Raw genomic sequence first — 22,418 nt, 5'->3', positions numbered from 1 at the left:
GAAATTCTTCTTCTTCCGGGGTAGATCAGTGACTACCTGTAAACACACCAGCAGCTCATAGAACTTCAGTCTTTGAACCCTTGACCTCTTTGTCTCTCTCAGCAGGTACCTCATTGCTCACACCCCTCCACCCACCTCTACTGGCTCTTCCTCCTCCTATCCTTTACTCTTTAGCATTTTTTTTTTTCCTGAGCTCTCCCTACAAGGCCTCAATAATTACTCCCTCATGGAAGAAACCCCAGAGTCCTGACCTCCATTTTCTACTTCCGTCTTGGACATTTACAGGTTGTTCTCATACCACAAATTTTCATTTCTAAAACAGTTTTCTCTTTTCCATTTCTCCCACAAATACCAGATTCTCCTCATTATTATGTTAATGACAAGTTTAAATCAATGAGCAAAACTCCAACTTGGAGCTTAATCTCACATTACCTTTTTACCTGTGATCCTTTAGCACATGCCTCTGCAGAATCCTGAATTAATCTCTTCCCATGTCTCCTGCCATGCCAATGCCTAACTGGATTTCTCCAGTAACCTCAAAGTTGGCCTGTAGGTCACTGAATTCTTCTCTTCAGTCCATCCTCTACTCTGCAGCACACTCTTGAGGAGGAGGACCAGCTAAGTAGAAGACCTACCACTTCTTTGATCTCCAGAGATCTGGCTTATCTGTCTCCTAAAGCATGCTCACCACCCGACTTACACCTCTCCCAAAGCAGCAGAAACCAATAGAAGAGAAGAACTTCCCCAGATGAAAGGACTTTGTTCTTGTTAAAAGCACAGCTGAGCTCTTTTGCCAGAATACTTAATCAAGATTTTGAGATTCATGAACACAGTTACATGCTGAGCCAATCTTCAATCAAGACTTGTTATTCTCAAGGATCATTAATAGATTACCCTTCCCTTAGAATTATGTGTCAACCTCAGCTTGGCCTTTAGCCCTTCTACTATTTGGCTTCCATGTACCATCATTCCTAATTGACCTTCTAAGACTTTGGGTTTTAGACATTTGTTCATATACCAACATTTTATTATTTTGCACATCTGCATTTTTATTTTTCTCCCTTTCCTCCATCAAACTTTATATATCACTTGCCCATGTTTAAAGTTTAAGTGCCATTCCCCAAAAGTTGCTCCCTGATGATCGCCATAAGTGATTCTTGCTCCACTAAACTCTTCATAACCTGCAATTACTTTTTTGTGGACTTTGTCTTCTTTGCTAAATTCAAGGACCATGGACCTGCTAGCCCCCACCCTGCTTGACATATAGAAGATATACATATCTTGGTCAAATTATTCTAAGTCTCAATATTTTCAATTCTTACATTAACATAATGAAATTTGAGTTTTTAAAAAATAACTCCTCAAATGATTATTTTTCAGGTTCAAGACAAAGATGTCAGAATTTTTTTTCAGAGAACATGCCAATCAATGTAAATTAGGGTTTCACACACATGCCTAACTAATGATAGCACATAAATGCATGCTCCTGAGCATGACTGTCTAATCTACTATTAATACTTCCTCTACTTAGCAAATGGTAAAGCTGGTCATAGAACAGAAAAGCTATCCAGCCACCTGAATGAAGCATCTCAGCTTTTAGGTAGGTCCTGAATTTCAAAAGGAATGAGCTTAATATCAACTTGCAGTCTGAACCCTATTTTATCATTTTCATTTGCAGATATTTAATTTAGACCCTTAGAGCTAAGTGTGAGACCTTGAAGATCACTTTTAATTTGGAAAAATTCAACAAAGGGATGTGATCAAGATCACAAAGGAAACATTTTCCCATCACACAGTTTTACTAAGGAGAATTAAACAAGCCCAATTCTAGGTTCTAAGTCATTTCTCCCAAAGGAATATTAATAGAATTCACAGATTAGAGACATTAACTAATTCTCATGTACATCAAAGGATGGTATCATGAATTAATCAAAAGCAGCTTTAAGTTTTCATTTAATTCAGTAGAGTTTTAGGAGAAGTTATCAAATTGGGAAATTAGCTCAGCAAAATCACTTTATACAGTTCTTGAACATAAGTATAAATTAAATATAAAAAGTCAGGATAGTTTTGTGATCACCCATCTCATTGATAACTCAACATAATAGCCTGAAAAAGGACTTGACTTCCTCTAGTGGTGAAAAAAAAAAAAACAAAAAAACTTGTTTTCAAGGCAATTTTATTTCAGTTCTTGCTTACCTTTGGTTATTGACAAGAAAAATATTATAGTACACTTAAAGAATTGTTCATCCTCAAGAAAAATAAGTTTTAATCACAAACAATGTTATCATTATATTTAAATAGAAAACAAATAATACAGACATGTTATTAAATGTTGGACTTATGTAACGCCTTCAAATAGTACACAACCAATTTTTAATCTTTGATATACATATACATATGCTTATTCACACACCTATACTTCTGAACACATTATAGACACTACTTTTGTAATAACTTAAGATCCTAAAGTGCCCTAAAATTAGATTACAGTCTTTATCAGGGACACACAAACTAAAAGTGTAGACTCTACCTCAAAATAATGCAACCTAAAAAGAAAATGAATCCTTCAGGAAATGTTACCATTTGAGGTGGCCATTTTCACCTCCTGATGTGATAAGAGGTTTCCTTCCCTGACACGTTTTCAAGATAAAAAAAGGTGATTATTAAAAATATATACATACATACTTATAAAATATGACTTTGCAGTAACTGATGTATATAACGTGAAATGTTAGTTCTAACATTCCATATTCAGATATGGGTCATGTGGCAGGTTGCAGTAGCACACACCTGGAAGCCCAGCCACTTGGGAGGCCAAGGCAAGAGAATCCTAAGTTCAAGGTCAGCCTCAGCAACTTAGTGAGACCCTGTCTCAAAATAAAAAATAAAAAGAGCTGGGGAGGTAGCTCACTGGCAAAGCATTCTGGGTTTAATCCCCAGTACATGGGGGAAAAAAATAGATATAGGTCATGTATTTTAAATATATGGAAGAATTTAAATTAAAATTCAAGCAAACCTCACTTGTTCTCTGAGAACACAATTACCTAAATTCAAAGAGTACTTTTATATCTTCTATCTTTGGCACCAGTTAACACAGGTACTGCTGAGTACTCAAAACATTAATAGTAACCCAGGTCTGGGACAAATTTGGGCCAGAAATGTGTTTTTTTTGTTGTTGTTGTTGTTGTTAAATTATAAAGTACAATTATCCAAAAGACCATATTTTTAAAAATGTATCCCTTCAAAACTGAAATTTCTAGGCAAAGGTGTGGAAGAATTGTTTTCTATGATGCAGATAACAGCTAACTTAATTTCACTCTTAAGAAAATATTTCACTGGCACATGATTGATTTGTATATTTGTAAGAAACATGGCTAATTCATTCTTCGACATGCTCAGGCACTGAATATATTAGTTTGTAGTTTACTTAGGTCTTAACAAGTTCCAATGCAGATCCTAGAAAATTTATTTTTTAGCATAAATCAAGGCATATTAAGTCACTAGAACAATTTTGTTGCAGTCGCATTTACCTGTCCACAACTGAGCATGAGGCTTCTCTGCTGCCCTCGCTTGGGGGAACCCAGTTTCAGCGCCCAGTTCATCAAGTTCCCCAAAGCAATTACACAGGCATCTCTTCCCCACCCAAATCAAAATAATGATCTACCGATCTTTCAAAAAGATTAACACAAGATCAACCACCCCACAGGAAGTAGCATGACTTAAAAGTAAACAATGCAAGCCACCTTGTCAGTCTTAACCTCAGGTATTTTGGTTGAAGGTGTAAATCAAGAGCGTCCAACCTCTTCCTACAATAGCAGATACATACTTTGCAAATATTTTAAGCTTTCACGATCTGTTACGTTAAAATAAGTATACCATCTAAATCAATACCTCTTAGGAAGTTGGTCGTGATTCTTACATTTAGACAATGATTGTTTCCGATTATAAGTGTATGGGAGTAGCTTGCGACTGGGGAGTGTACAGTTTGAATCTCTTTTTAAGAAACTATCTCATCACCCCCATCCTAAGTGTAGGAAGGCACAGAGAGAGCAGACTGGCCACGAATAGAAGAAAAGAGGAGCTAGGAGGGACGATAGGCTTTTCAAGGTAGTCTTTTCAAGAGGAAAGAAAAAGAACACAGACACACACACACACACCACGAGGGGGAAAAGCCGGCTTCGTATTATGAAGAGTTGGTGGGAAGATTCGCTTCTTGTCCCGGGGCTATGTGCCCCTGTCCCTGTGGGTGACGGTGGCGGCTGCGGGAGAAGGAGATCCTCAATACCGAGGCCAAAGACCAAATCCGGAGCGGCCCGGCCAATGCTCTTACTTTAGCTTCAAGCACCGGGTAAAAGCAGGAACTCTGAGGACTCTTGCATGTGGACTTATCCCAGAGCCGGCCAAACCCGCCCCCACGGTCCCGCCGCGCGCCCTCCGCCTTCGCCCCGCGGGTGGGAACTGCGCTCTCGGGGCAGCGGGCGGCCGCTCACCGCGCGCTCTAGCTCGGCGACCCCGCCAGGGACCGAGACTCCCTCCGGCGCGCCCAGGAACAGCTCCGGCCCCGCCGCACCTGGCCGAGGACTTCCCCGCGCCCTCTTAGGTCAGGGGGATTCGACCTCCCCGTCGGGGAGGGCGTCGGGCGGCGTTCCCGCGTCCGCTCCCCGCCCGCGGCCCGGCGGGCTTCCACCTGTTGTAGGGAAGTCGAGCGGGGCGTCAGGGCCGGCGGCCGCGGGCGAGGGGCAGCGCGCTCGGCCGGCCGGCCGTTCCGGGCCGCGGCCGCGCGGGTTGGGGTGCCACCGGCGCCCCGCACCAGCCCCCCGGTCCCGCTTGCCGCCCCCCGGCCGTCCCTGCCGCGCAGTCACCTGTTTCGCTCTGCGCAGCGTCGTCGCCGCCCCTGTGACCGTCGCCGCCAGCTCCCAGCTCCGCCATGGTGCTCCGATGACGCGCTCCGAGAGCCGCTCCGCCCTCTTCCTCGGCTCCGCTCCCGCCGGCCCCCGCCTCCCAGCCCGCGGCCCAGCCAGGTGAGCGCCGAGTGGGGCGGGCGGAGCGCGGGGGCGGCGAGCTCCGGCGGCGGCGGCGGCGGCCTGGGTCCGGCGCGCCCCCTCGCGGGCAGGTGCTGCGTGGCAGCCGCTCTGAGCGACCCGGCCGAGTAGACTCTGGAAGAACGGCGGTGCCACGCACCCTCGCCCGCAGCTTCCGGCCGCCGCCGTCCACCCGCTGCCGGCCACTGGAGGTCCGCGGAGGTGTCGGCGGCGAGGCTTGACCGCGCTATCTAGAGCCTGGGCGAGTCAGGGACCGCGGTTCAGCCCAGGTGGGGCGAGGGCTTGGCGACGCCCTCTTCCCCTCTGAACTCAATGCCAGCTCACTCTCGGCCTTGCGGGGACTGGAGTTCAAGGTGACAGCCTCCCAAGAATCAGATGCCACGTGGAGAGCCGAAGTACACAGTCCGGATTCCACGCTGGGATCCGCTCTCGATCCGCAGTTTGGGAAGCCATTGCTGGCGACACTCTCTTTTCACCAGGCCTTCTGTCTGATGAGCTCCAGGGCACACAAGGTAGTGAAGCTTGTGCAGACTGATGTGGCTTTTCTTATTCTTGGTTTCCGATTCGTAAACTGCCTTGTGACTGCTGGTTTAGTCAGGAAGACCAGGGAAAAAAGCAATAGACAATGATGATTTTTTAATTTAATTAATCAGATTCTTAGCCGAAGAGAACAAATTTCTGCCCTAAACGGATGATAAGCAACAAAACGCTGAGAGAGGGAAAAACCCTACATAAATGGAAACATAAGGAACAAAAATTGAGCAGCAACCTGTTCTGCCTGGTTACATAGAAATACACTCCCACACCCTCCAATGGCTGAGCATAGCCATCAAGTTCTCAGAAGTTTAAAACCCTTTCAGAGGTTTTTAAAGGGAGCACAGCAAAATGTATTAGATACTCAAGGGCCTCTGAAAAGAATGTTGAATTTCCTGCTGAGTTGACAATTTTCAAAATCTTTACCTGTAAAACCTGATTTTTTGAGTCTTTGATTGACTGTTTTTCCCACTGAATGTGTAGAAGTTTTGATGAAGGGACATTTCTGCTATGGTCTGTGGTTATGGGTTATGGGTTTTCCTATAGTACCATTTCTACAAAGGAAAGGCAAATGTAAATTATGCTAATGTAAATGTAAATGTAAATCAGTCTGAACAGATTTCTGTTCAATGGAAATAAAGTAGCAGGTGAGTGGAGGTAGTTTTAGAACTCAGCCTGAGCCTCAAGAAGATAATTTTTACTACATATTAAGTCATTTTTGAGACACTTCTTTTTAAGACACTTTTCTCTAAATCCTAGAAAGACTCTTTTATCTGAATTTATAGTTGAAATATTTGACAGAATAATGGAAAAGGAAAACAGTTTGTTTTCAATCTTCTGATTACCAACTGAGTAAACCAGCAAGTTATTGATAAGTCAACTTATTGGTGTTTTGTTTGTTTTGGTGTTTGCTTGGCCATTCTTCTATTTTTTTTTTTTTAAACTTATGTTTCAGTCTGCCCCAAGCTAAAAACAAACTAAAGGTAATAAGGGACACTCCCAAATCCTGCACTTGGACCCTGTGCAGACTCTGTGTTCTAAACCTAATGCAGTATCTCCAGCAGAGTACGTGTTATGACTGTGCAGAGAATGGATGACATCTGTTAAATGTCAAACACCATCACATTGTTCTTCAAGTTGTACTTTACTTGGAACATGGAAGCCATCTGCTGGAACTCCCATATCCATTTTGAATCTGCAAATCTTCACAGTTCCCTGTCCAGGGGAGGAGCTGGACCTCCTGATACCATCTGCATCTGCTTGCCTTCTGCCTCCTTTGAAATCATGTCCCTCATCTCTGTACTCCCTAGATGTTTCTCCACCAGGGGCCCTCTTTGATTCTGAAAGTATCTTCCTTGATATCCAACCCTCCCAAATATATTGTCATGTTTTGTTAATCAAAAGTAATGAAAGCATGAGCTCTTGGCATTCTTTTTTAAATAATCCCACATCACAAAATTAGGTTACTCGTTGCATTTCAATCCATCATTCCCCTGAACTTTCGGCAGACCTGATCCCACATCATGTTCCTCTTGGTTGCCTACTGGCTTAGATTCATGCCTGTGGCCAGTTCTTTAGTGTCCTTGGTTGACTTAGATTCCCCCTCCCACCTAAATTTTCAGCCACAGACCTTCTCTCTCTGTCTCTTACAGCCCTCATTTACTATTAACTCCAGGCAACTTCCAAATCCAGAATATATATCCTTGACCTCAGCCCTAATTCCTCCTAATTCTCCGTTGGTCTCTGTGCAATTCCATCATGAAGCCCTGCCAATTGATTTGACAAATCCTCTGCCTCCAAATTTCCCATATTTGAATTCTTCTCATACTCACCTAGGCTCAACATCTATCCTTCCCTTTCATCACCATAGTCCCCAAATCTTTTCAATTAACTCATGCCCCGCAACTTCCTACTAGCCTGACTCCTGTCAGACACTCATTCATGAGTCCAGTGTAGTTCCCTTAACTTACCTTAACACAAATTCACTAGGTGAATCTTACAATACACAACCACTTTATATATTCCCCTCCTTTGCTCAAAGCCCTTTAAGAGATTCCCTGTTTTTGCATAATAAAATATCAACCCCACTCCCTTCCCAACCCTACTGCCCCATCAGTCCCTGAACTTTCCTCTACACCATTTTCTATCTTTTGTCTGTATTACTCACAGTTCCAGCCAACCAAGTTGTTCACTTCTCCACAACACCTTTCAAATTCCATCTAACCTTTGGCCTCTGCCCACAGTGATTCCCTGGTCCCAACTTATTTAATAACACCTTTCCTACAAGGCCCAGGTTAAGTTCTGCCTCCTTTCTTAAGTCCACCCCTCACCCCGTGCTGGCTCTCAGCAGCCCTGTCCTCTGACCCTCACCAGGGGTTACTGGGTTTGCCACTCATCCTCTGCCTTTAACATATGACTGGGTGGAACTTTATACAAATTTGTGTCTTCAACTTGATGTGTATTTTTGGTAGTAGGACTTTGTCTTCTGTTTTCTCTACAGGGTTTCCATAAGGTCTAGAACCATCCATTATATTATTTGTTGACAGGTTGCCAATGACCTTGCTGACACCACGTGCCCTGCCTGCCATCATGAGTACGTCTTTTGTACTGATACAGTGCCTCACACATAGTAGGCATTCAAATGGGTGAATGATAATTCCTCATTGCCAAACTCCTTTATGTGGTGGCCTAGCAATGAATGAAACAAAGTATATGATGATAGAGTTTGGAGAAAAAGACCTAAATGTAATAAAAGGAAACATTAGATATGCTTTTCCCAGTATTTCCTCCAAGCACTCCCCCTGCATAACTGTTCTATTCCAAACCATCTTTCCAAGATCACTTCACTTCTCTGGGAAGATTTTCTTGATCCCTTCTGGCAGTTAGATGTAACTGGAGCACTTACTACACCACTGATGTTTCTGATGTGTCTTAATTCCACCTCTTACAGTGAACTTGAGTACTACCCAGTGTTTTTGAGTGAATGACAAGCCATCCCAATAGCAGGCAGCACCCGAGTCCTTACTATATGTGCCAAGTGTTGTGCTAAGCACCTCACCTGCCTTAATTATTTATTTATTTTTGGCACTGGGGATTGAACCCAGGGGCACTTTACCACTGAGCCACATCCACAGTCCTTTTTTATTTGAGATAAGGTCTCACTAAATTCCTGAAGTTCTCTCTAAATTGCTGAGGCTGGCCTCAAACTTGATATCCTCCTGCTTTAGCTTACCGAGTCAGTGGGATTACAGGTAGGTGCCACAGCACTCAGCTCTTCTCTGAATCTTACAACAACCATATGAGGAAGGGATGTTACATCCATTTCATAGATGAGGAAACAGACACAGGGAGGCTAATTAATTTGCCTGGGATCACAAGCTGAGTGATAAGTTTTTTCCCAGGCTATGTTTGTAATGTCTGTAACAACCGATGAATATAACCATCTGACTACTACTTCTGTGGAAGTGGCTCTCCATTTCCCTCTTCAGGCATCACCTGGAATTTCCTTCTTGGGATTGGATTGTGTTATAAAACTGGTATCTGCCCCATTCCAGACCAATAAAAAACAGTTAAAACAGTTTTTCTGAGGTGGTGGCACACAATCTCTGGGGATGGAACTCGGGGCCTTGTCTGTGTTAAACATGAGTTTTAGCACTAAGCTATACTGTAGCCCAGGTAGCATCACTATCTTTAATCAACATCAAGCTCATTTTAACAGGAAGCTAGACTGAAAATCCTGGCCTCGATTGATGTTAAACGCCTTTATAGTGCAGACTTTTCCTGAACCGATTAGCAGAACTACCTACTTTTGTGCCCAAGACACAAAATGATAAAAGCCTAATGATGCTGACTTAGAAATGTATTATGAACCATGTAGGCATAGAGGGACATGTGCCCACAGAGAAAGGGTAGGAGAAAAGTCCCAAAGAAAGACTGTATCACTGAGGAGTTAGTTGAAAAAGGGTAGCTTGAGCCTATATATATATACAGTCCAAGAGAAACACTTGAGGATTGGAATTAGTGAGGGTACCCAGCATTTCAGTGTGAGTCTAATAAAAGATCATCAAATTTAGACCTACTTCCTTTGAAATTTCCATACAAGGTGCAAGAGGCAACAATCTACCCTCCAAATTAGGATGTAAAATAAGATGTAGCTGTTTTATTGTTCCAGCTGTCAAATGAGAAAATATTTGTGATAATGTTTTGTATTCTCTAATGCAATGTAAGAAATACTATATCTTAGTTTTCACTTAATGATGATTCCTATTATCAAAGACTTTTATGTGGGTCAAGTCATGATACACAAACAACTCTGTTACTTCTATCCTGTGTAATAATCAGATTCCTGTGTATGTAAGAAATTTATTTCATTCACCCATCTATTAGGACTTTTAGAATTAATCCTATTAACAAGGTCAGGCTCACAAAAATATAGTATTTAAGGGGCTGGGAAATGTAACTCAGTTGTAGAAGGCTTACCTACCAGACTGGGAGGCTCTGGGTTCAATTCCTAGTACTGAGGGTAAAAAGAAAAAAAGCTTAAAAAAAATCCCCAAATATGACAATTCGGGGTTATTAGGATGTTCTTTGCAGACCCCTTAAGATACATAATCATCATTCAAAATAACTTAGGGCTTTGAAAAAAACACATTGGCTTTCCTTTATTATCTTTCTTCTTCACTCTCTTTTTCATCCACCTGTTGCCCCCTGAAAACAATTTGGACATCAGTTGTCCTTTGATTGTTTGAACAGAAGACAGATTCTACTTAAAGTTGAAGAAACAACTGGAAATTTAACACCATCATTTAGTTTGTGAACACAAAATAAGAATTCTTTGGAATTTATCAAAACAGTATGTTGGGAGTCTTTTTAATTTTAGAGTAAATATAACACAATGGGTTAACACAATGAATAGCTTTAGAACAAGCTAACATTACTATGATCCAGGCATGTGCAACTGGTACGTTCAGTAGTACATAAACAGACAAATGCACTCCAGGCCAGAAACATTAAGTTACAAAATACAGTCAATATTACAATTAATACAGATAGTAAAAACCATTGCTCTCAGATTCTGCACACTAAAAAAACATAAACTTTATACAATAACTGAAATTCTGCATTTCTACTTCAATTCTTGGGCATATTACAGAACACACACAATCCTAAAAAGTTGTGGTCACATTTTGGTTTTGTTCCAGTGGTACACGATCACATGAAATGTTGTGTATCTGTTTCGTGTGAAATAAACATTTGGCTGAAGTGCAATAGCTGCTGAGTTAAAAATATCTCCATAAAAATGTTTAGACTAAAATAACCCTCGACATTAGAATTCTAATTAAGATTGTTTTGAGAGTCCTTATGAAGAGTCCTTAAGGATGTAGAAATAGAAGCAGTTAGGAAACTTCATAGTGTGTCTTGTCTATTTTTTTTTTAACGAAAGTAAACAAATACTGGATTTAAAGTGCAGCTTCTCTCTCTCCCTTCGATTCTCCCTCCCCTAAGAAGATCAGTTCTGTATTAATTTTCAGATTCTCCACCGAAGATCAAATTGCATGGCAGTCAAGTGTGTTTGTCTCGAAAATCGATGATCGCCTTCCACAGTGTGCACAGCATACCTCCCCTGCGTGAAGACACAAGAACATGGTGAAGAGAACATTTCACTTGAAACACTGCCCTTGAAATATACAAGTGACTTCTTAAGTGTTCAGTTGCTTTGATGAGAACATGAAGATCCCCACATCTTATCAATATTCTTTTTGTACATATTTTCTCATCATCTCTCCATTCCTTTCCTTTCCACTCCCACAAACTGCCAGGCCTCAAACCATCATTTTCTATTTCAGCATTTTTGAAATGTCTTCACAGAGGTGGGTGTAGTAGTAAAGGATATGCCTGGCCTGCTAGAGAAAACTCACAAATTGTCTCAGATGTTGCAGGTTTGGGGGTGGCAAACCATCCCCTCATCCTAGTGTTTATAAAAAGTATGAGACAATCATGAAACGTTATCATACATGCATGGTCTTAGTCTGCATATTATTCAAGAAAAAATCTCCCTTCTACAGAAATACTAGTTTTGGAGTTCTCAAAAAAGCCTGGCCCAGTTAAGTTTACCCAGGGTGGCTGAAAACAAAAGAGCTGTGCCAATGGGCACAGAGCTAGCTAGAGACCTAGGGCAGGAACCTTCTTCGATTTCAGCACAGCGCTCGTTCTGCCGTCACAACTTAGAAAGAAAAGTGGTACCTTAGTCTGAGGCATTTTAAATCATCGCGAGTAACATAGTAGAGGACATCCACGAGTGTATAATCCTCAGCCAGAAACTGTAGAGAAAGTTGAGCATATGCAGAAAATAAGTGTCTTATGTACTTTTTAAAAATTAACTCTGTCCATAACACAAACACTGGCAATGATTAAAAATGAATCTACAAGGAAATCCACTGAAAACACCATATTCAGGAATGATCAGAAAAAAAGGCTTCCCCACTACAAAGAATTACAAAGAGATGCATCCGTGACTTCCAAACGCATGGACTAAAGGGACACAATTTCTGAATGGGTTTCTAAGGAACAGAGAAGGCTCACTTGCAGTTCCATCTGGGGCTCATAGACCCTTGTTTGTACTGCAGAGGCTTGGTGCTGTGTAGCTCTGTTTTTACTCAAGTAGACAGAAATGTTCCTAGAGAGTTACTGCTTATGCTTAGTCTCCGAACTTACTTTTTCATGGCTATTGAAATTGACTTTCTTAGAATTCACTACAAAATCCACAGTCCTAGTTTAAAAACTGAAGCTTTTCAATTTTAAGTCAAACAAAGGGGCAATGATTTAGTGGATCATTAATTATTACTCCTCAATTGTGATTTGAGCATAAGTTAGAGGGATACATATTTTGGAGAACTTGATTGGATGCATTATTTCCCACTGGCAAGAGCGTTGTTTCAGCTTAGTTAGCAGCAACTTGTGAATGCAGACTTCTAAGGAGACCCCAGATTTTATCTAGAGGTCCAACTGATTAACAAGGAAGAAGACATCTTTTAGCTTTTGAAAAATTTAAATATAAAACTGAAATCAATATAACATTAAAAGGTCCTTTCTATCAAGTAATAAGATCACCTCTTAATGTGTATATGTGTTTACACATACATATAATTTTAATACACAAATGTCTACTCAGGCTCACCATAAAAGTCTATAATGATCAAAGAGGAATTAGGTCATTACAGATATAATATAGTTTGTAGAGAAAACATTTCTGACATACATTCACTAAGAAGCTCTATTTTAACAAATATCCACTGCCCAGAGAATTAAAAATCTAACAAACAAAAATATTAGCCAGAGAACAGCTTTTTTCTTTCAGTTCTTTTTTGACCCCCCCCCCTTCCTTATTTTAAATTCAAAACCATTAAAATCCCTAATGGCTGTGACTAGCATTGCTTTTGCCTGCCTTCTTATTTTTGAACATTCTGCGCCCCAACCCCCAAAAGATCTTCCCCTATTTGTAGACACCCAAAATATCTACCTACAGGTAGTCTACTTTATTCTCCATATTTCTTTGTTTATCCATAACCTTCCAGGAGAACCTTCCCTAACCTCCCCCTCCCCCCAAAACTTTTCCTTCATAGAATTAACAGTGAATAATTATATTTTTAATCTGTGGAATTATCTGCCAGCTGGATCTGATCTGCTGCTCAATATAACCTCTGTGCCTAGAATATGCCAGGCAGGCAGCAGGCCCTTGACATTATGACACAAAGTGAAAGAATATGGGTCCCACAGATGGTTTTCTTTACCCGACTTATAGTGTCCTCATCAGCTCCATTTTCTCTCAGCCAGTCAGTAAGCTCAGAATCTTCAGTGGTTGTGCCAGGAGAGTTCAGGTGACACACAGCCAACCCAGGAATATCTAGAACCAGATTTGAGAGGGACATTCTTAGCTTCACCTACCAGAGGTCTTCTGATCCCCTCAAGGTACCCAGACATTTGTGAATACTTATTAAAAGATTTCACTCTATCAAGAGAATAGTTAATGGGAACCACTGAGACTGGCAGTATAAACAATAATATAAACAGAAGACTAGTTAGTCCATTAGTGAGTGGAGAGTCAGAAGCAATAATGTGAGATACTTCCACATCACTTTCATAGTTTCTTAGAATAAACTTTGTGGCTTTGTGTTTTTCAAGCAACAAAGATGAAAACAACAGAGAACTGTATAATTATAATAATTGATTTTTTTCACTATTTATAATAATATGGAAGAACCAAATATTTGAGCCAATAACTAATTTTCTTTTAAATTGGCTAAGTAACATTTCCTAAAGATTATCTTTCACCATCAATTTCTCATGGAGTAGATTTCTTCAAAGTTTCAACCCATGACTTTTTATTGTTGTACCTTGTTCAATTTAAGCCTCTTCAAATTATAAGGGGAAAAAAGAGCTAGAATACACCAAATACAAATGCAAAACAAAATAGTGTTATTTTATTCTAAATCTCATTGTGAAATTTTAAAAAGAAATAAAGATAAAAAATGTGGAAAGCCCTATTTACCTCAATAATATATAATCTCAGGAAAGGTAACTATGAATCATCCATTTTTACTACACTTGTAAGAAATGATAATTTCCAAGGCTCAGAGGTAGAATGCTTGCCTAGCATGCACAAGGGCCTGGTCCATCCCTAGCACCTCAAAAAAAAAAAAATTTGTTACAGTTAAGAATTGGCTTTTTTTTTTTTTCCCCTATGGCAAATTCCACTTGTCATTGTGGTAGAAGGGACAGATGCTAGGCCATGCAATAAAACTGCCTGTTGGTCTTATCAGCTTTTCATGGCAGCCTGGTTGAACAGTATTACTTCAAAATTTTCTGTTATTCACCTATTGGTTGGGACTTTAGCTTCAGGTGTTTGATTTCTTGATCTTTTTCTTCAATTGCTCGATGAAGGAGTGCTTGTAATTCTTTCTCTTTCCGAACCAATTCTTCCAGTAATCTGCAGAAGAAAATAACATTGGATGAGGGGATCATAAAGCTGGAGCTGAGAGAGTGATATTCTGGACACCAGCTTCTCAAGCTACAATAAGCACAGACACCCCTAGGATTTTATGGAAATAAAGATTCTGACACGGTAGCTCTGGGGTGAGCTCAGAGACTGCATGTCTCAACAGCTCCTAGGCAACACTGATTTTGCAGCGCCTCAGCCTCCTCCCCTCAACCCAGCAGCAAAGTTCTGGAAGACTGAACTTCGAGGCAAGAATTCAAAAACATCCTCCCAGATGGTTCTCTACAATCTTCAGAGATACGGTTCTACTATTTCTTATTATGACAATAAGTGTCAAAAATATAAATATGGGGTGTTAATTTTACATGTAAGACCTCTCATCAAAAACAGTTGTTAAGCCAGGTGTGGTGGTGCTTGCCTATAACCCCAGTGACTCCAGAGGCTGAGGCAAAAGGATCATGAGTTCAAGGCCAGCCTCAGCAACTTAGTAAGACCCTTAAAAAAAAAAAGTATGTGTGTGGGGGGCTGGGAATGGAGCTCAGTGGTAGAGCACTACTGGGTTCAATCCAAATTGGTAAATACAAATAATATCATAATCAATGAAAAACAAAAAGGTAATCACTTTCCTTAAGTGATAAAAATTTGAAGAATATTTTTAGATGAGGTTGCCTAGACTATCTGGCACATGGCAAGTGCTCAATAAATGTTAATGATTGTTGCTGCTCCTATTCTTCTCACTTCCGAGAGGTAGGGTAGGGTTGGCAAAGTGGGTAAAAAGACAGCTGTGTTCCTGGTACTTTTAGCTTTTGGTTGACATTTGATGCAGCCTCCAACAAACAAGGAGAAATAATATTCATAACAGTTCTTACTATGGGAGGTTCACTGTGCAACAGAGAATCAACTAGAAACCTACTCTCCATGTCCAACACTGTTTCTTGGAGAAAACATTCCAAGTTATGAAAAGAGATGTTCCATTTCTCTATTTCTTAGAAAAATATATTTGTATAACTTGAATTCAGAATTATAATAGTTTAAAGTATATAATTATTAGTAAGATCACTAAGATAAATGATTGCATACACTTTTCTCTTAACGAGTTATCTTTGTTTCATTTTCTGACTATGGATAGATTTAACTCAGGACCATGTTCCATCCAAAAGTTTGTTTCTGCAGATGGGTCTGCGCTTGTGCCCAGTTCAGACATGTACTTCCTGTGTTAATCTTAGATAAATTACCTAATGTCCCTGGACTTTAAGTTTTCTCACTTGTAAAACTAAGAAGGAAATCTTGCAGAAAGGATTACTGTAAGCATTGAATGGGAAAGCACAGGTAAAGTGCCTGGCTTCTAGTAAGGGTTGTTCTGTGCCCTGGTGCAGCCTCAGGCCCTAGAAAACAGTCCTGCAAGGGCTGAGCAGGGGCTCCTGTCTGGTCTCCCAAGCTCCACCCCATTCCCACAGGACTTAAGGATGGAAGAAGGACTATAACCAAGTAGATAGGAGAGTGGGTCAAAAATAAAGCACAATGAGAGGCAGAGAAGGTGGTTGAGGAAGAAAGGTAAACAAAGTCACCTGCAGAGTAAACATGCTGAACCAGCATGAATAGAAAGCAAGAGGAGAAAGCAGAGGGCATGGGGGATACTTTTTATATTCTTCAGTATAAATGATACTTGAACAATGGACAGCATGCTCTGAATGATTTTTTAAGCTAGCCATTTTTTAGTCTGGTACATATATTTGTCTATCTTGATGATCTCCATGTATGGAATAGTAATGGCATTGTCTTATTGTTTTCTCAAACACAAGGACATTTTCTAGAATTTTATGCATGTTTGCCTAGGCTACATTCTTTTTTATATTTAAAAGCCAGAACTTAGCTGGGTGTGGTGGTGCATGTCGGTAATCCCAGCAGCTCTCAGGAGGCTGAGGCAGAAGGATCAAGAGTTCAAAACCAGCCTCAGCAACAGCGAGGCGCTAAGCAACTCAGTGAGACCTTGTCTCTAAATAAAATATAAAACAGGGCTGGGGATGTGGCTTAGTGGTTGAGTACCCCTGAGTTCAATCCCTGGTACCCCCATCCCTCCCCCAAAATGCCAGAACTTAGCATTGGAATCACAGCATTGACAGGCCACCTAATTTGTCCCAAATCCAGCTCTTAAAATTATTTATCTTCAGTATATATCCAATCCACCAGTTTTAGTTTTACTTTGGGTTCAGTTAGTAGGGAAATATTTTGTAATGAAGGTAATTGTTTGCCTTTGTGTTCTAGAAAAGTATGGCAAGGATCTTCCGTGAGGTCAAAAACTCAGATGAATTGATAGAATTGTATGATAGAGAAATCAGCTAACCAGTCAGCTGCTTCCAAACTGGGGTTTAATAATGTTCTTCCATCTACTTGTGTGTAAATTTATAGAACATTTTCTGACAGCATATTCTTAAATAGAAATAAAATATACATTTTGTTTTTGCCATTTAGAATTATTGATGTTCTAATAATGAAGAGCTGGATAAGTCTGACTTACCTTCATTAGTGATCATCCTAAAATCTTTTTTTTTTTTTTTTTTTGATATTGGGGATTGAACCCAGAAGTACTTAACCACTGAGCCACATCCCCAGTCCTTTTTATTTTTTATTTTGAGACAGGGCCTTGCTAAATTGCTGAGGCTGGCTTTGAACTTGCAATCCTTCTGCCTCAGCCTCCACAGCCACTGGAATATAGACATGGGCCACCATGCCCAGCTGATCATCCTAAATATTATAAACTTAAAGTTTTAAAAAAATTATTTATTTACTCTAATTTGTTCTACATGACAGTAGAATGCATTTCAATTCATATTACACAGACAGAGCACAATTTTTCATGTCTCTGGTTGTACACAGAGTCACACCATTCATGTCTTTATATATGTATTTAGAGTAATGACTGCCCTATGATTCTACCCCCTTTCCTACCCGTATGCCCCCTCCCTTCTCTTCCTTCCCCTTTGCCCTATATAGAGTTTGTCTATTCCTTCCATGCTCCCCCACCATCCCCATTATGAATCAGCATCTTTATATCAGAGAAAACATTCGGCTTTTGGTTTTTTGGGATTGGCTTACTTAGCATTATAATCTCCAACTACATCCATTTACCTACAAATGCTGAGTAATATTCAATTATGTATATATATCACATTTTCTTTATCCATTCATCTACTAAAGGATATCAAAGGAATTAAAAACAGCATACTACAGGTACGCAGCCACATCAATGTTTATAGCAACACAATTCATAAGCTTAAGATTTTTTAACACGAGAACTACAACCTTTCCTGAAAGCAACCACACATCTTCTAGATTCATTTCACAATATACATACATTTATATTTGAAGTAATTTTCAAATGAAAATTAAAAGGACCAATACACACACAACCGGTCCCTGCTTTCAGTTACTCAATGCCTGTACTAGATCACCATCCTTTCTTCAATTCATGCATGAAGCAAATGCTGTAGCCCATCTTACTTTCTGAGGGCAACAGAGAAACTATGGAAGACACTACTGAAAAAAGACAAAGGAGCCAATGATCCTATAGATTTCACAGATTCAACTGTAACTATAGAGAAAACACACCAATGTGTGGGCCATTACAAAAAATGCAGAAAAGTGATTATCTTAAGTGTTTTTCATCAATTATGATATTATCCATATTGACCTTGTGTGTGTGTATGTGTGGTACTGGGGGTTGAACCCAGGAGCACTTTACCAGTGAGCTCCATCCCCAGCCCCTTTTTATTTTTTTATTTTGAGATGATCTCACAGTTGCTGAGGCTGGTCTTGAATTTAGTAAGGGCATGTGGCAAATCCTACTCTTCTAAGAGGGATGGGCAGACTTGAGAAGCAGGATTTCAGCTGGGGCCAAGAAAGCCTCAGAAAAGAAATGTGAAGATGTGAAGAAAGCAGCTGGAAAAGAGCAGCCTTTGGGGACAGCTGATGGCACAAGCATGACAGGCAGAAGGCAGTGCCAGGTGGTGAACAAGAGGTCAACGAAACGGGCCAGGGAGAGAAGGGAAGGAGTGTGTATCCAGCTGTACCGAGGGAGGCAGGTCCTGTTGACATGGCCAGGGTGTGTCGAGGAGAGGCCCAGAGCCAGAGGAGCAGATCTACCAGCTCTTTGGTAAACAAAGTAGCTTTACTATCTGTATAATTCTGAAGAGAAGCCAGGAGCAGGAGGGCTGGACTAAAGCAGTAACATGGGAACTCTCCTCCTCCAGAGATCAGAGCAGGGGTCCAAAAAACAGCCCCACTCGGGACTGGTGACAGTAAACTACAGAGAAGTTAGCATTTATTATAATGGACGGGGTGTTAGAACTGGACTAATGCTTCAGAAGAGGAGTGAGGGACACCAAGATTTAAAGGAAGTCTCAGAAAAGACCCACGTTCTTTAAGAGTTGGGTTTCTGAGCCTGAGATTGGGATATGAAGTCAGAGAGCCAATTTCCCTTCATTAAAAAAAAAGAAAAAAAAAAAGTTTCACCAGGAGCAGTGGCGCATGCCTGTAATCCCAGTGGCTTGGGAGGCTGAGGCAAGAGGATCACCAGTTGAAAGCCAGTCTCAGAAACTTAGTGAGGACCTAAGCAACTCAGTGAGACCCTGTCTTTAAATAAAATTTAATAAAGGACTGGGGAAGTGGCTCAGTGGTTAAATGCCCCTGGGTTCAATTCCCAGAACCAAAAAATAAGGTCACTACGTAAATCATAGAAGATGAATCTATATAGATTTACTAAATCATGCAACCAAAATTCGTGTTTCTGAATGTCAGATAAATTTTGCACTAAGTTTGGAATCCAAGCTTTACTTTAAAAACCTCACTGAGCATGGTGGCATATGCCTGCCACCTACTATTGCCAGCTACTCAGGAGGCTAAGGCAGGAGGATCCCAAGTTCAACACCAGCCTCAACAATTTAGCAGGACCCTATCTCAAAATTTAAAAATTAAAAATTTTTATAAAAACCCAGAACTTATGACTAGAAATAAGATTTTTTAATATCCTTGTGAACTAGAATTTTTAACTAAGTTTTCTAAATATGGAACACCTTTTCCTGATTCACTAAAAAAATAACAAAACTTTTTTGTTAACCCAGAGCCATAAAGTCAGTTCCCACGTGTCAATGGTAGCCAGTACAGGAAGCTATAAATCATAAAGATTCAGACCTTGAACTGTACCAACATCTGTGAAGAACAGGAAGTATTTACTCTTCACTTAAAAACCTGATCGTGTGGAACAGCATACTATACTACAGGGATACAGCCACATCAATGTTTATTGCAGCACAATTCACAATAGCTAAACTGTGGAACCAACCTATATGCCCGTCAGTAGATGAATGGATAGGGAAACTTTGGTATATATACAAAATTGAACATTACTCAGCATTTAAAGAGAATAAAATCATGGCATTTGCAGGTAAATGGATGAAGGTGGAGAATATAATGCTAAGTGAAGTTAGCCAATCCCAAAAACCCAAATGCCAAATATTTTCTCTGATATAAGGAGGCTGATTCATAGTGGGGTTGGGAGGGGAAGCATGTGAAGATGAGATGAAATCTAGATAAAACAGAGGGGCAAGGGGTGGGTAAAAAAGGAAGGGAGGGGCAAGAGGTGGGTAAAAAAGATGGTGGAATGAGATGGACATCATTTCCCTAAGTAGATGTATGAAGACACGAGTGGTGTGAATATACTTTGTATACAACCGGAAATATGAAAAAAATGTGCTCTATATGTGTAATATGAATTATAATGCGATCTGCTGTCATATATAACAAATTTTTAAAAAACCTGATTGTGTGGTTTCTATGCTACCAAATTCTCAAAGACAAATTACAGTCCAGGCATGTCACAGCATATTAAAAACAGAATGGAATCATAAGTACGTTCATCTATCATCTTTTCAATGTTCTAAAGTGCAAAGTTCGTTTTGCCCCCTCAAGCAGAAATCTTCTCCTGAAAGAACTCGATATTCCAAATCCTGGGCTTTCAAGAATGTGGGCTCTCTGTATCTTTCAGCTATCTATGGGAAGGAACATGCTGCTCTAAGTCTTTGGGTGGCAAGACAGTCTAGGAGGGTGCAACTTCGTTACTCTGAAATTTTCAGTGCACTTGGAGATAAAGCACCAACTGAAGAAATGGTATCAGTCTGGGTGTAGCCCAGTATTAGACTCGCCCCCTTCTGCATGAGGCTCTGGGTTTGATCCCCAGCACTATCAAAAAATAAATAAACAACAACAACATCAACAAAAGGTGCTGAAGAAGTCTTGAAACGGGAGGGGCAGAAAGTGGTATCCGGCAAAAGAGACTACTTTTATAAAGAAAGGCATTTAATCAAGTGTACATACATGAATGAGATAAAGGAATCATATTTTGTATGTCCTGTGGATCAGGCTTTTTTTTAAAAAAAAATTACCAATAACTTTTATTTTATTTTTTATATCAGGCTTTTAAAGTTGATCAAAAACACACTCAGCTTCCAGGGAACCTACCTGTTAGTTTCTATCTTCATCCTTCCAAGCTGCACGTTCAGTGATCGGTGAGCGCTCTGGGAATCGTGGGACACAGTGGAGCTGAGTGTGCTCACCCCTGAGGTAGCCACAGCGTCTTCAATGACAGCCTGGGCTCTTCGGACAGTTTGATTTGAAGGTGGTTCCTCATGGTCATCTTCTACATCCAGGTCTTCTGGATCGGCAGTATCACTCTCAGATGCCAGGCTAAAATGTGGCCTCAGTTCTGTTTGGCACAATATCAACAAATAGAGTTAATAAAGCAGGACTCATTGCCTTCCTGTCTTAAGATATGAATATCAATCCTCCCACAAGCTATAAGATATGCATTCCAAACGGCTCCTCTAAAAGTAAGGATTTCTGTGCATTAATTCAGATTTGTTCTGCCAATGAATATATACAATTTACAGGCTGAAGAAACTCAGAATGACTTAATTCAAACAAAAGAATGTTCACATCGTAGATAAAGGCTAAAATCTGAAAAACAGAAAATGACAAAAACCGACTAAGAAAAAATATTTTAAATGCTTATGCAAGTGAAATTCATTTTTACTACCTGGCAACCCCCCCCCCTTTTTTTTTTTGGAGACAAGGAATCCCTTTATTGCCCAGGTTGGCCTTGAACTTGTGATCCTCCTGCCTGAGTCTCCTGAGAAGTTTGGATTATAGGCGTGTGCCATCACAACTGGCAATATCCGGAAACCATTAACTTGCTTAGAAATAAGGAAAGTGTAATGTACAGAGATTACAGAGACAAAAGTAAATACCATGTTTTTTTCCTATAACATTTAAAATGCAAGGGAACTAGTTCCTCCTAATGGTCCATTAGAAGGAATAATTTAAGTGAAATCTGGGTGGCAGAAATGCCCTGATTTTGTCACCAACATGGTCTGTCACATGGAACTTTTTACTGGATCATAGAAACCACTGAGAACCTGATGAAAGTCAGAGAAACTCTCCCCAAAGAAAAATACATCCATAAAACATTTTACCTAGAATTCTTAGCTATATACAGACTTCCTAAAGCCTTCCCAAGAGTCCATGAACCACAGGTTAAGAAACTGTGCGAGGGCTCGGGATACAGCTCAGTTGGTAAAGTGCTTGCCTCACATGCATAAGGTCCTGGCTTATGGTCCTGCATAAGGTCCCAGCACCACAAAAAAAAAAAAAAAAGAAAAAGAAACTGTGTGAATATTTAAAGTCATCTGATCCTTGATAAAGGTGCCAAAAACATTGGAAAAAAGACAGCCTTTTTAACAAATTGTGCTGAAAAAATTGGTTATCCATCCATATGTAGAAGAATGAAATTAGAC

The 22,418-nt window shown here is 40.4% G+C and overlaps 2 protein-coding genes across 5 annotated transcripts in view; both read right to left on the bottom strand.

Moving 5' to 3' along the window:
- Positions 1–4,933, bottom strand: part of Map7 (microtubule associated protein 7) — a 177,689-nt gene extending 172,756 nt beyond the window's left edge. Inside the window, exon 1 of the mRNA XM_027938534.3 lies at positions 4,863–4,933. Coding sequence (XP_027794335.2) covers positions 4,863–4,929 — 67 coding nt within the window. The 5' untranslated portion in view covers positions 4,930–4,933. The remainder of the gene's footprint in view (positions 1–4,862) is intronic.
- Positions 4,934–10,416: 5,483 nt separating this feature from the next.
- The window catches only part of Map3k5 (mitogen-activated protein kinase kinase kinase 5), a 212,452-nt gene continuing 200,450 nt past the window's right edge, over positions 10,417–22,418 (bottom strand). For all 4 annotated transcript variants that reach the window (XM_071612996.1, XM_027938433.2, XM_071612994.1 and 1 more), the window contains 5 exons: positions 21,088–21,331; positions 14,450–14,562; positions 13,367–13,479; positions 11,820–11,896; positions 10,417–11,199 (listed from right to left, as the gene is read on the bottom strand). In XM_071612996.1, coding sequence (XP_071469097.1) covers positions 11,139–11,199; positions 11,820–11,896; positions 13,367–13,479; positions 14,450–14,562; positions 21,088–21,331 — 608 coding nt within the window. In that variant the 3' untranslated portion in view covers positions 10,417–11,138. The remainder of the gene's footprint in view (positions 11,200–11,819; positions 11,897–13,366; positions 13,480–14,449; positions 14,563–21,087; positions 21,332–22,418) is intronic.

Source organism: Marmota flaviventris, chromosome 6 (assembly GCF_047511675.1).
Source record: "Marmota flaviventris isolate mMarFla1 chromosome 6, mMarFla1.hap1, whole genome shotgun sequence".
NCBI classification, from domain to species: Eukaryota; Metazoa; Chordata; class Mammalia; order Rodentia; family Sciuridae; genus Marmota; species Marmota flaviventris.
The sequence above is the reverse complement of the archived record's forward strand: the minus strand, read 5'-3'. Positions and strand labels throughout refer to the sequence as shown.